The sequence below is a fragment of the Tetrao urogallus genome (genome assembly GCF_951394365.1).
Source record: "Tetrao urogallus genome assembly, chromosome: 21".
Taxonomy (NCBI): Eukaryota; Metazoa; Chordata; class Aves; order Galliformes; family Phasianidae; genus Tetrao; species Tetrao urogallus.
The window spans coordinates 874,530-887,623 of NC_136834.1; the positions used below are offsets into that span (position 1 = coordinate 874,530).

Consider the following 13,094-nt stretch of genomic DNA (forward strand, 5'->3'; position numbering starts at 1 on the left):
TTTGGTGTGTCTGGCTTTCCATTTCTGTCTCTAGATCCCTTCTTCTTTAGCAGGGAAGACTCATGGTGCTTCATGAAATAAGGCCACATGCTTATGAAAAATATCAAGGATTTATTTGCCTGTGCATGGAGGTGTGCAGGGAAGCTTCCTCACTGCAGAGCTGCAGGACTGTGAGTACTTTGTTGCTGTAAATTCCTCGGAGAAGGTGTTGATCAGATGCACCAGTGCCTAAAACTCACCGGCTTGGTGCCCTATCCACTAGAAAGTCTTATTTGGGGAGAACAGCACTGGGTGCTTCAGAGTGGTACAGTGTGGGGCGTGATCCATCGCCAGAGGAAAGTTCCTGCCTTGCAGCCTAGGAGTCCTTAAGACACGGGGAAAAAGTTCAACACTCCTCCCAGGTCAGTGTTGTTTTTTGGCTTTGCCTACAGCAGAAAAAAAAAGGTAGGAAAAATATTGTTTATTTCTGATTTTCTGAAGAGAGAACTGTGTGTCTTCAGCCTCCACCAAAAACAGATATGGTTCTGTAGATCCTGCAGAGCTCATGTCCAGAGGCAGCAAGTTCCCTGGGCAATCACACAGAGTGCAAAAGAACATTCCTGATGAAAAGGATCAGAGATTGCACCAGATGATCTGCAAAGCCTCCAGCTCTCTTCATGCAGGCCAGCAAAGCCTCCTCGAGAGCAAAAAATGATGATCATTTGCTGTATTTGATTCCAGCAGGATGCGAGAGACCGAGAAAGGGCTGTTGAGCTCAGTGCTCACCAACACACACACACGGCAGCATCTGAACAGGGTGCTTAAATCTGAGCCCTGCACTCTTGCAGTCTCGTTGTCGGTTCCATGTGTTCCTCATCCTGACTCTCCTCCAGACCTGGCTCTGCTGGGAGGGGCAGCTTTCCTCAGTCCCCTGTTGCAGGATCTGAGCCCTGGGAGCCTGCAGGGCTGGGAGCTGCTGCCTGCTCCCAATCTGCTGCCATAGTGCGCTCCAGCCCAGCTCCCTCTTGGCAGAGCTCCTCCTGCACAGCGCTCCGGGGCTGCACTGTTTGCTTATCTAGCACCGTGATTTAACACAGACGCAGGAACTCACACACTCTTTCCCAGTCTCCTTCAAATTACTTTATTGCTTCCTGTCAACTAGCCGAGCATATCCTGTTAATATACAATCCCCAACGAACAGTTTTCACAGCATAATCCCCCTCTGTCAGATAACGCAGCTCACCTCCCAGTGGATGGCCCCATTCTGGGCACTTTGGGATGCAGGATCCTGGGAGCAGACAGGTATTTTTCAGTGAAGCAAACCTGCTGTTGTCATTACGTTTAAAGCACCAGGCTCCCTGGAGGTGCTCAAGAAACATAAAGATGTGGCTCTGAGGGGCATGGTTAGTGGGCATGGTGGGATGGGTTGGGACTGGTCTTAGTGATCTTGGAGGTCTTTTCCAACCTTAATGATTGTATGAGTGGGTGCGGAGGGGATGGGTTTACAGTTGGATGTGATGATCTTGGAGGTTTTTTCCAGCCTTACTGATTCTGTGCTTCTGTGCTGCTTCTGCAGCCCTTATGGGGGGTCTTGGAGCTGATGGTATCCTACCATTGTCCTTCCATGTGCCCGAGGGACTGTGGAGCTCCCAGCAATGTCCAGCCAGCAGGATGTCTGCCAAAGGTGGTTGTTTTGAAGGGATATGTTGTGTCTGTCCTCCTCTATCTCAAATCTTCCATCCACCACGCTTAGATCTCATGCTGACATCCTCGTGTCCAGATATTGCATGTGCAGGACGTTGACACTGCCTTGTCTTCTTTAACCTCTTTTTGGGCTTTCTCCCTAACCTTGATGCACAGCTGATGTGCCGGATGAGACCATGTCATTGTTTTGTCCATGCTACAAGATTGGAGAAGACCCTTCCAATGAACACCCCAGTGCTGGAGATTGCTGAGCCTCCACAGTGTCTGCTCCAAAAATGCCTCTTGCCATCACACTGCTGCTTTGGCATGAGGAAAAGGAACACATGAAGCCACAAAACACATCTGTAGCATCACACAGAGCCCCATTTTTGTAGGTGTATTTTCCAGTTTTCTCCTTGATCCTGGCCCTGGGACAGTTTATTTCTCTGAAGTTGTTCCTGGAAGCTGGGGACAAAGTTGGTGCTGATAGTTGGTTTACTGGCAGCTGGATCCGCCCTGGAGGCAGCCCCACAAAGTGGGGCTCTACACGCTTAGCACCTCGTTAGCTGGAACATCTACTTAGAGAGCACAGTTTTGCTTGTCTGAGAAGAAGGAAAATCCTGTTTGACTGAGGAGAAAAACAGATCACTTATCTCAGTGACACCTGAACGGCTACTCCTGGAAATTGACTCCAAATTAAAAACCAGTTGAAAAGAACTATCTGCCCTCCCAGGTAAATCAGGGCTAATTTAGTTCCTCTCTGCTGAGCAATGTGCTCTGTGCAGAGCTGGCCCAGCACCCTATATGTCTATGTCCTATGTCTGGAGGACTCTGTTTGCTTTGCCTCTTGCTCCGTTGCTCCAGCACCCCACCATTGCTCATCTCTTGCAGCCCCAGCCTGGGGCTGCAGCAGCGGCTCTTCCTCTTGGCAACCACAGCCCTCCAGACAGAATGCAAACCATCTCAAGAATAGAAGAAGCAAAGAGTTGTTTTAATTAAAATCAAATTAAAGACCTATCTGATCACAGCCTGGGGATGAGTAATGGGATACAGCAGCCTATGTCTCATGAGCTCAGCTTGAAGCACACAGGGCCAGCAGCCAGTTGGCATGGCCATGCTGGAGGTCCTGCCCGTGTCAATGTCATGCTGGTGCCAGGGACAGTCTGTGGGGCAAACCCACAGCATCTCCTGTGCGCCAGGAAGGGTTTTAATCACAGATAGGAGACAGACAATGGATTGCATGAGTCCAGAGCGACTCATACTGAAGATGTCCCAACTCTTTGTTCCCATGGATTTCCCAGAGTCTTCCTGGATCCCTGATCCAAGAACTTGCACAGTTTCCATTTGAATCTCTGAGCTTCTTGCATCCACAGCATTCCCTTCAAGGAGCTCCCCTGCCCACCTATCTTTTCTTCATGAACTTCACCCAAGCTTTGTCTGATGGTTCTTGTGAGTTTGTGGTTGTTTTCCCCATGTGCACTGTTCATCCTCTGCCACCTCCCTACTTGACCCTATTCCTCTCACTTCTGAGTCTGTTGGGAAGGATGAGTCCCAGCTCAGACCCTGCAGGACCTACTGCTGACCTCCACCACTTGCAGCACCCACTGCTTACTCCTACCCTCTGCCATTATCTCTTAGTCAAAAAGACACAGAACATCCGTTGTACTTCTTCATTGCTTATTTTCTTCAAATAAACTTTTTGACAAGAGGCTTAATGGAAATCCCAGCAGATGAAGTGCATAGCAACCCACATTCCCAGAGAGGTGGTGGTGCCCCATCCCTGCAGACACCCAAGGTCAGGCTGGAGGGGCTCTGAGCACTGATGGAGCTGTGGGTGTCCCTGCTCCCTGAAGGGGGGTTGGACCAGATGGCCTCTAAGGGTCCCTTCCAACTCAAACCATTCTATGATTCCATGACGTGTTTGCCCTCTGTAACCTACCCCAAGGACTTGTGAGGCAGGACTGTCCTTACAGAAGCCTTATGGTATCTTTCCTAGCAGACAGCACTTAGCCATGTGTCTTTCACTCTGCCTTTATCACAACTTCTGCTTTGTGCCTACCCCCCCCCCATGTCTTCCCAGGGCTTCCCATAAAAGCTGGTGTCACGTTAGCTTTCCCCAAACCACCTGCTCCTCTCTGGTGCCAGGATAGGGTGGCAGGAGGCTTAACTTGCTGCAGGACAGGGTTCTGCTTCACCCGCTGGTGCCGTGGCAGCATGTCAATGGAAGTAGGGTCACCTGAGTGCTGCCTTGCTGGCAGGTCCTTCGTGTCACCAGGGCAGCAGCCCAAAGAGCAGATGGATGGGCTGCTCCACGCTCCATCCATCTTTGCTAATTGGGCAGTGTTTCCCCTCAGCCCTCGCCAGAACCATCTCCCGCTGGCTCCTGAAAGTAAGTAAGTATAAGCGTGAAGAGCATGTGAATGAATTTGCCAGATCCAGCATCTGTCTCACTTGCAGGACTTCTGTGGTCGATGGCTGTGTGTCCAGGTGGAGGCTGGTGATGATGGTACCCCCCGGGGGTCCATCTTGGGAATGGTGCTCTTTAATATCTTTATCAGTGACACAGGCACTGGGATCCAGAGCACCCTCAGCAGTTTGCTGATGGCCCCAAGCTGAGCAGTGCAGTTGACATGGCAGAAGGAAGGGATGCCATCCAGAAGGACCTGGGTGGGCTCAAGAAGTGGGTGCACGTGACCCAAATAAAGTTCAATGAAGCCAAGTGTGGGGCGCTGTGCACAGGTTGAAGCAATCCCAGGTATGGGTGCAGAGTGGGAGAACTCACTGAGCAGCGCTGCAGAGAAGGACTTGGTTGGATGATCTGCTGGATGAGGAGTTTGTCATGAACCAGCAGCCTGTGCTTGCAGCTGGCAGGCCAGCTGTGCGTGCCCCATCCCTGGAGGTGCCCAAGGCCAAGGATGGGACCCTGGGCAGCCTGATCTAGTGGGGGGCACCCAGCCCATCGCAAGGGGTTGGAACTGGGTCAGCTTTAAGGTCCCTTCCAATCCAAGCTGTGCCTTCATTCTATGATGGCTTGCTCCAGCTCAGTCCTATTTTAGCCAAAAAAAGAGTGGAAATTCCCGCAGCCAAAGAGACAATGAGATATGCCTGCTGTACAGCATGTGGCATTGCTCCTGCTCACTCCTGACCTTTTGTCTGCAGACCTTGGAGGGCTTTTGTCTGCACGCCGCGCACCTCGCTCCATGTCCTCGCATCTCCCTTCGCGTGCTCCTCTTCAGAACAACCCAGACATGCTGTTTCCTTTTCATCCTCCGTCGTGAAAGAAGATGTGGTTCCTCCTTCAGCTCCTGCCCTCTCACAGTAATCACCTCTTAGCAGAAAAGAGCCATTTCACAACACGCCGTTGTCTTTGATCCTATGTTTGCTTTCTCATCAACCTACGCTATCTCAGGGTTTTGCTCATGAGTGCCTGAACATAACACATCCTATTACATTTTTTCATAGAGTTCATAAGCATTTGCAAAACTCCTGCTTTTTACACCAGCAATGACAAAAAACAGGTCATTTTCTCCCCAGTTTCCCATTAAATGCCATTTCAGCATTTTCAATTTCGAGGATGCCACCCTGTAATTTCACAGTATTAACCAGAGACCTGAGTTTGACTTTTCAGCTCTTCTGCCTTCCTTTGAGCAACTTTAAAACGATTTTCCCAGAAGACTTCTGGGCTGTGGATGCCCTGCCACAAGACAGCAAGGGTTACATCCTTCTCTTTTACGCATCTCTAAAAAGATCCTCCTCTTTTATATAAAGCTTTTTTTGGGGGAAGGTTTGACATATTTGCAGCCCTGAAGGAGATGACTTTACAACCTTTATCTTTCCAAATATTCCTTTGTCAACAGCAAGAGTGCAGCCATGATCAGGTAATTTCTGCAGGATCTTGTTTAAAGTTGACTTGGCTCTGCCTGTCATTGTAATTTGGTGTCAAATTAGCTGTTGAGCAAAATACCCAAAGTTTCCTGCCCGATTCCAGCTTTCTAAATCTGTTTTAAATGCTTCAAAAGTGCCTCTTCTCTTTAATTTGTTCCCATGGATACCATTCAGAAGTTCCATTCATTTTAGGCGTGCAACCCTCTTCAAATCTTTATCACAATCTACCAGTTGACTTCTGCTTCCTAAATTAGCCGAAGGCTCTAAAATCTAAGGCAACAGCAACAGAAACCAAGGTACCTTTTGCTCACTGCTCTCTGCAGCCACACTTTTCCCTCTGCAGAGATGAAATCCCACAGCTCTGTGCATCCCTGGGGTCCCGGTGCAGGATGATGCTCTGGTCACCCATGCCATCCTCTTGCCTTCCTCCTTTCTGCTTCTCCTCATCAGCTCCACTTCTGGTCCCAGGTAGCATCAAAGCTCAGAGTGTGCAGGTATCATTTAACAGCAGAGCTCAGAAATGCTGGAGGAGCGCTGAATGGAGCTGCTTCCTCCGTTAGGACCCCACAACAAGCCAAACGGGTTGAGCAAGAACAGCTTCCAGTGTCACATTTCAGCACAAGGCACCCAACGCCGGCTATCTGCACAGAGCACACTCACAGCCTTATCTTGCTTGAGCTCCGTCAGAAGCCCCCAGTGGGGTGGGACCCAGTGCTCTGCTTGGATGGGGCTGGAGCCCCCCCCGATCCCCTAAATGTACTCTGGGAGCAGGGCTGGAAGGGAGCACACTGCTTAATGTGTCCTTACCATGCAGGTCAGTGGATGGGGTCAGGGCAGCCCTGGTAGCCTAGGGCATCCTTGCTGCTCACAGCCTTCATGTGACAGGGCTGGGTTCTGTGCCAGGCTGCAGAGCATTTGGGGTGGCGGGGGGGGAGGCAAGGGGTGACAGTGGGCATGGGTTGGGGTTGGACCGGATGATTTTAGTGGTCTTTCCAATTTTAATGATTATGTGATTCTAAGACAGAGGGGTCCAATCTTGGCATCAGGCTGTGATCACATAGATCGAGACTCTGCGGTCGTGCACCCTTCACTGAGTGCTATTAGGAACAGCTCCTGCATCCCTGATTGGGAACACAGAGCAGGTGCAAAGCAGTGGCTGCTCGCCTTTGGGCAGCGCTGCTTCAGACCATTTATCATTCAGATAGGGGAAAAAGGGTTAAACACAGCCTGCCCCCCCCAGCCAGCGGTGCCTTTGGTTATCTGCAGCATGGCTGCAGGGCTACATGGTGCCTGTACATGTTCGAGGATCAAGAGTTAAGTGTTTGAATGATAAGTGATATCTTAAAAACATAAGTTTAGCAATGAGCCTTTGCCGACAATACTATACTATTAGTTAATAGGCAGAATTAACTCACTGGCCTGGGGCCAAGCCCATCACAGCCAGAGCCAGAACAGCTGAAGCTGCTTTTCACTTGGGTTTTGCTTTTATGGGATTTGCTGCTGCAGGGAGACTCCAATTTCTGTACAAATATGCTGGCATTTCCCTCCTCCCAACCTGCCCCTGGAAGCTGCACGGAGCCCGAGGGATTCAGCCAGGAGCTGAGAGCTTTCCTGCTGCACACAAGGACGTCAGTGAGGTGCCTGTTCCCCACGGGGCGTCTCTCTGCCGGCGCTCATCAGGTGCCTGCAGGCAGATTTATGGCTCTAGGTGCCACTGGGGCAACCCGTTCCCCATCCCAATTTAATGTCCCGTTCTCTCTTAGGGACACGGCTTGGTGGACAAGCCTACGGTAGGGCTGGGCTGATGGTTGCACCATCCTGAGGTCTTTTCCAACCTTAACGATCCTATGAGTATTTTGGTTGAAGTAGCTCCGGATCCTGGAGATCCAGCCCAAATCGCAGTGTGTAGGTGGTGCTGGCGATGCTCATCCTGCTCAGTGGGGAGGAGGTGGCCTCAGCCCTCCCCTCTACGTCTCCCTCCCCCCTGCTGCACCTCTTTAACCCCGCAGACTGACACAGAGCCACCTCCTCCAGGTGCGATGAGCCAAAGGCTTCATGTGCAAATACAACCTGTTCTTCCTGCACCGGGAACTGTAAATGCTGCATGCAATGAGTCACCATCAAACCCGCTTTAATGTCCTCTAGATGCCATCTCTCGTGGCTCTTGTCTGCCTGGGAACCATCTTTTGATAGGAAGCTAACACGTGCGATTGAAGTGGTGGCTGCCCCATTTCTGTAACCCCAGTGCTGCTGCTTTTCCCAGGCATGACTTTCTCTCTGCAGCAGCATTTCAGCGTCCCATGGGTGCAGCAATCAGGGTAGAACCAACTGACTTTGCTCCTAAGTTCTCCTCAGTTCCAAGTGACACCCGATGGCAGCAAGGAGAGCGTCAGCTCCTGTGGTCTGTGACCATCCTTTGTGGAGGCATTAAAATAGGTTTGGGGTGGGATGAAAGAACATCATGGGAAGTCTGACAACACCATGGGATGGTATTGGATGGCTTTCACTTGTCCAGTCTGGGCTGCTGAGCCCCTGCGGGATGCAGGACAGGGGCTGAGGGCTGGTGGGACACTGATCCATCCAAAGCCCTTCCTAGGGACAGAGCGAGGACACAAGGTGGGAGCAGTGCTCACAGTTCACGAGTGCCTCTGAATAGCATCTTCAGGGACAAACCCATCTCCAAAGGAGAACGTGTGAGCTTCAGAATCACTGCTGCAGTCAAACAATAAATCTGTGTGGTCTACTCACCAGCAGCAACAGCTTTGGGGATGCTCTGGAGCTGTAGGAGCTCTCAGAGGGGATCGGAGCCTACGGTTGGCCACACTGAGTTAGGAAAGTCGTCTGGTTTTGGCCAGCGTTGTCAGGGAGCCTTGACCTTCCCCCAAACACAAAATGAGTTTACTTGCATGGGGTTGGGGCACTCCAAATGTCCAAGCTGCTGGTGCAGCAGGGTGATGAGGAAGAGCGTGGTGAGACAAGCCTGTGCCTTCCATATCTCTTGGTGGGTAGGCTGGGATCCCGGGCTCTACCCAGGGATGGGGAACTACAGATTAACGGGTGTTATGATGGAGAGAAGGAGCTGGGTCTCAGAGTGGAGAATTCCACTTGACCCCATCTTGTCCGAAGGGGAATTGTAAGTAATTCCTGTAAGTTGGAAATGAGGGAATTCCTGCTCCCAGCTCACCAGGGTCGGTAAGCCCAGAGGGTCCGTGGTTCAGAGCCGAGCTGAGCCTCCTACCACCAACTCTTGTTGTGCCTCTGCGGGCATCGGCCGGACCTCTTTGTGCCCCCCAAGGGACGCTCCACACCAGCCGCGTTTTCTGGGCCCGCAGATCGGGCCGGCACAGCCCCGGCTAGGGGTGATGCCGAGCACGGGGACGCCCCAAGCTCGGGACGGCGCTGAGCTCGGAGGAGCCCAACCGCAGCGGGGCGGAGGCCGACGGGTCCGTGCCGCCCCCGACAGAGCAGCGGGGCGGTGGGAAGGGCGGAGGCGGGGGCATCCCTCCGGCCCTCCGGGAGCTCCCCCTTCTTTTCTCCACCCCCCCTCCGGCTTTCGCGGCGCTCACTCAACCCCGAGAGGAAGATTTGGGCTGAAATCACGGCTTTCTCTGGATGATCGACAGCTCCGGGAGAAACCATCGTTCGGCGCAGGGGGAGCCGCCTCCCTCCTCGCCCCCCTCCGCCGGCCCCGCACCTCCGCCGCTCCCCACCGCCCCCCGCGCCGCCGCCGCTCCCCGCTCCTCCGCCCTTCGCCCGCCGCCCCCTCCGGCAGCGCGGCGCCCCCGGGGCGGGGAGGGCGGCGCGGGGCGCTCCCCCGCGCGGCGGCGGCGGTGGCTCGGCCCGGTCGGGGCGGCGGGGCCGGCGGTGCGCTCCGTGCCCGCGGCCGTGCCCGCGCCGGCGGCGGCCCCAGCCCCAGCGAGGGGGCTCGGCTCTGCGCTCGGCCGCCTCCATGGAGCTCCGCCGCCGTTTCTGATGCCCGGCCCGGAGCGCACCATGGGGCCGTTGTGGTTCTGCTGTTTGCCCCTCGCCCTCTTGCCTCTTCTCGCCGCCGTGGAAGGTAAGGAAGGGGCCTTTCCGGGGCAGAACCCCTCTTTATTATGATGATCGTTATTATTTTACTAATTTTTTTTTTTCCCTCCCTCTTTCTTCTCTTTCTCTCGTTTATTATTATTTATTTAATTAATCGAGGGGTGGCCCTCGGCCCTCCCCCTCCCTCCACGCCGCACCCCTTCCTGGGGGTGGGGGTTGGGGGGGGGGAGGAGGGGGGAAAGAAGGAGGGAAGGCGAAGTTTTGGGGAAGTGCTGCCCCAGGTGGAGCTTTTCCCCCCAACCCCGGCCCTTCCCTTCCCTCCGCCATCCCCGTACCGAGGTGGGCATCTCCCACCTCGCCTCCCGTAGGGAACTGCCGAGCCCCTCTCCAGGGGATGCTGGGGAGAGGCTTTGGGGTCTCCCTGAGCGAGGCCAAATGCCTCCTCCAACCTCTTCCCCGTAGGGTTCCCCCAGGGCTGAGACAAAGCAGAGGCAGCGGCAGGTGGGTGCGTGGCTGAGGGATGGGTGTGCGGCCGAGGGCTGGATTCCCATTAAGGGCTGGCTGCGTGGCTGGGAGCCCCGTGCCAGATTCCCATTTTGGGGTCCCAACGCATCGCATCCCGGCCACGCCTGCAGTGCTCTGGAAGTTGGGGGGCTCCACGGGGCTGAGCTTTGCTGCTGCGTTGGGTGTGGAGGTGGTGGGAGACGTCCGGACCGTGTTTGTCTGGAGCAGTGGATGAGGCACCATTTATTAAGTTGGAGTTTTGGGAGATGACTCATGGGTTGGCCGGCTATACATCGTGATATTTACAATATGGGAGCTTGGCATAAATAGGACTATTTACGTTGCAGCGGAGAGCGCTAGCCAGCTATGCTATTCAAATGAGCATGGTATGGTTTTAATTAGGGGTTGGGAGGGGATGGGGGGTGATGAGTGTGTTCGTGGGAGCACATGTCCAAGTGGGACGTGTGGCCTAAGCTGCCCGCAGCAGCCACGTTCACAGCTGTGTTCATGCTCAGAGCCCTCAGCCACACGGAGGATGGGGCGACCCATCCTGGGATGGGGGCTGGAAGCCCCCTGTAGGGATGTAGGACCCCATCAGGAGGTGTTGGGTGGTGTGGGGCCATGCTTTGCTTGGAAACAAGAGGAACGGATTGACCTTCCCATCACCGTGGCTGCAGGGCTGGGTGTGCAGATGCTCGTTCTGAGGGATGGGGAAGGGACGGCTGTGGATGGGGGAGGTCAGCGAGGTGTGGATGCGAGATGTGCTCCCAGCAGTGGGGATGCTGTGGGGTGAGAGCTGAAGGTCTGGTGGCCGTCCCCATCCGGGGTCTGAGTTCCTCACAGGAGGTTCGTTATGCTGCGTCCTTCTCTGGTGTTACGTGCATCTTGGGGCTGTGCGAGCCGTGCCCTGGCCTTCCTCTCCTCCTGCAGAGCCGACGCGGCAGGGGAGCGTGGGCTGAGCTCTCTGGGTGCCCCTCTGCTCCATCCTTCCCTTTGGGAGCTGCCATTTCGGGCACAGCGTCCATCTGCTTCTCCCGATGCGCCCCGTCGGTGCGGGCAGTGACTCCAACAGTGGGTGATGACCGAGGGCATGGCGGCTGCAGCCACCTCCTGCGGTGGCAGTGTCGCTGTCTCTGGCACATTCCCCACCATGTCCATGGCCAATGTGGGGAGAGTAGAGCTCATCCAGCTCCGATCTGGTGATTTGCCCAGGGAACGTTCCTCCTGAGCCCTGTTTTCAGCTCTGCTCCAGAGCTTTGCCGTAATGCTGGTAATTTCACTTGTCTCCTCTGTGCCTCAGTTTGCCTAATTACAAGGCGTAAAATAATACAAGCGTCCCTCCCAAGGGAGCTGCGAGGTTTTGTTAATGAACATGACAAAGTGCTTTGGGATCCGTGGTTGAAAGCACAGTGAGAAGGCAGCCTTAGTCAGTGCGCGTGTGTGCACGGTGTTTATTTATCTACATGCTTTATATTTCTTTGTGCACTATAGATTCTCGTGCATTTAGCAAACCTTAATTAGAAACAAAGCCGATAGGGAAGGAAATATAAACAGGAGTGTGCATGGAAATTGGAAGTTGATTACTCTATGGCCGGCTGAATGCGTGTCCTGGGCTCGGGAGGAGCGGCTGTTGGGGTAAAAACGTCTCTGCTGAAAGGAAATGTGAAAAGAACGTGAGACATAAATCAATATGGAAAACAGGGAGGTGGATGACAACGTACATAAAGCAGAGGGTAAGAGTTGCATGCAGTTGTTCAGGCTGTTGCAAGGTATCTATCTATCTGTGGCTGGGAAAGTTCGGGCTTATGGAAGGGAAGTTTTTGTGCGTGTGTTTTTTTTCTTTAAGAAAGAAATTCAAGAACAAAGGAGTGCTGGAAGGGTCTGGATCCCACACCACACCATTGGTAACAGTGCTGCTATCGCTGACGGCCCTCTTTGTGCTGCTGCTTGCATGTGCTGCTTGCGTGGCACAGCGTGTCTGGAGCAGGGATGCTTCCAAGGTATCTGGGGGGGGAAGATGAGGATGGGAGCTGCGCGTTTTAAAATCACACGCCAGGAGAAAAAAATGAAGGCACTCTTCACCCCCTCTTTGGAGTTAACTTTTCGTAAACCTTGCAGTGCTGGCAAGTTTCCCGAGGGCTGGAGGAAAGCCAGCTCCGTGCCAAAAAATGTGGAAGGAGAAATGAGATGGCCCTCCTATCTGTGAGAGCACGGGGCTGTGGGCTCCAAAGCATGGGGTGTGGGGCGGGCAGGGGTACTGTCGCTGCTGCAAGCTGGAGGCAGGAGCTGCTTGTTCGTGCATAGTTGTCATGGAGTGTAATGTATATAAGACACATGATGCACTTATTGAGCTGCATGCATGTGCTTGAGATGAGGCATGCTGTGTTGTGTGTGTGTGCTACAGCATATTGTAGTGTTCAAACGTAGTCTCCCCTCTCGTGCCCATGTGGCCATGGAGTGACCCATTGCAGGGCTCTTCCACCACCTCCTGCAGCCCCAGAGGCAGAGGAGCAGTGCCAATTAGCTCAGCCCTTGATTTATCCGGTGCTGAGACCAGGCAGGAAACAAATATTGTAAAACTGCACTGAGGTGTGGAGCGGAGACCTTGATTTTGGATCTGCGATACCTCTCTGTGTGCTCTGCCTTCCCCCAGGGCTCCATTCCCTGGGTTAATTTTTGACGAGGTGAATGCTGCATCGCTGGGGCAGTTGGGAGTAGACTGATACACTGGTGCCCAGTTCAGATATCCACATATCCACAGATATCCACATAGTAGTTGAGGTTGCAGGGACTCTGCTTCTCCCAGTTGCTCCCAATCCCTGCTGTAATTCCAGATAGGTTGATCCAAGCCCAAGGAGGGGTGCTAGAGGGAGATGCCTTGGGGACAGGGCTATAAGAAGCCAGCCATGGGGCCATGGCTTGGAGTGGCACAGCTCCAGTGCCACCCGTGTCCTGAGAGCGCTCCGGAGAAGGACTTGGGGTGATGCAGGTACAGCAGTGCCCTGGGGATGTTA

At 53.7% G+C, this 13,094-nt stretch overlaps 1 protein-coding gene across 2 annotated transcripts in view; it reads left to right on the forward strand.

The window, feature by feature from the left end:
* Positions 1–9,519: 9,519 nt before the first annotated feature.
* The window catches only part of EPHB2 (EPH receptor B2), a gene marked incomplete at both ends in the record, with an annotated part of 97,573 nt that continues 93,998 nt past the window's right edge, over positions 9,520–13,094 (forward strand). For both annotated transcript variants that reach the window (XM_079545462.1, XM_079545463.1), the window contains one exon: positions 9,520–9,604. In XM_079545462.1, coding sequence (XP_079401588.1) covers positions 9,520–9,604 — 85 coding nt within the window. The remainder of the gene's footprint in view (positions 9,605–13,094) is intronic.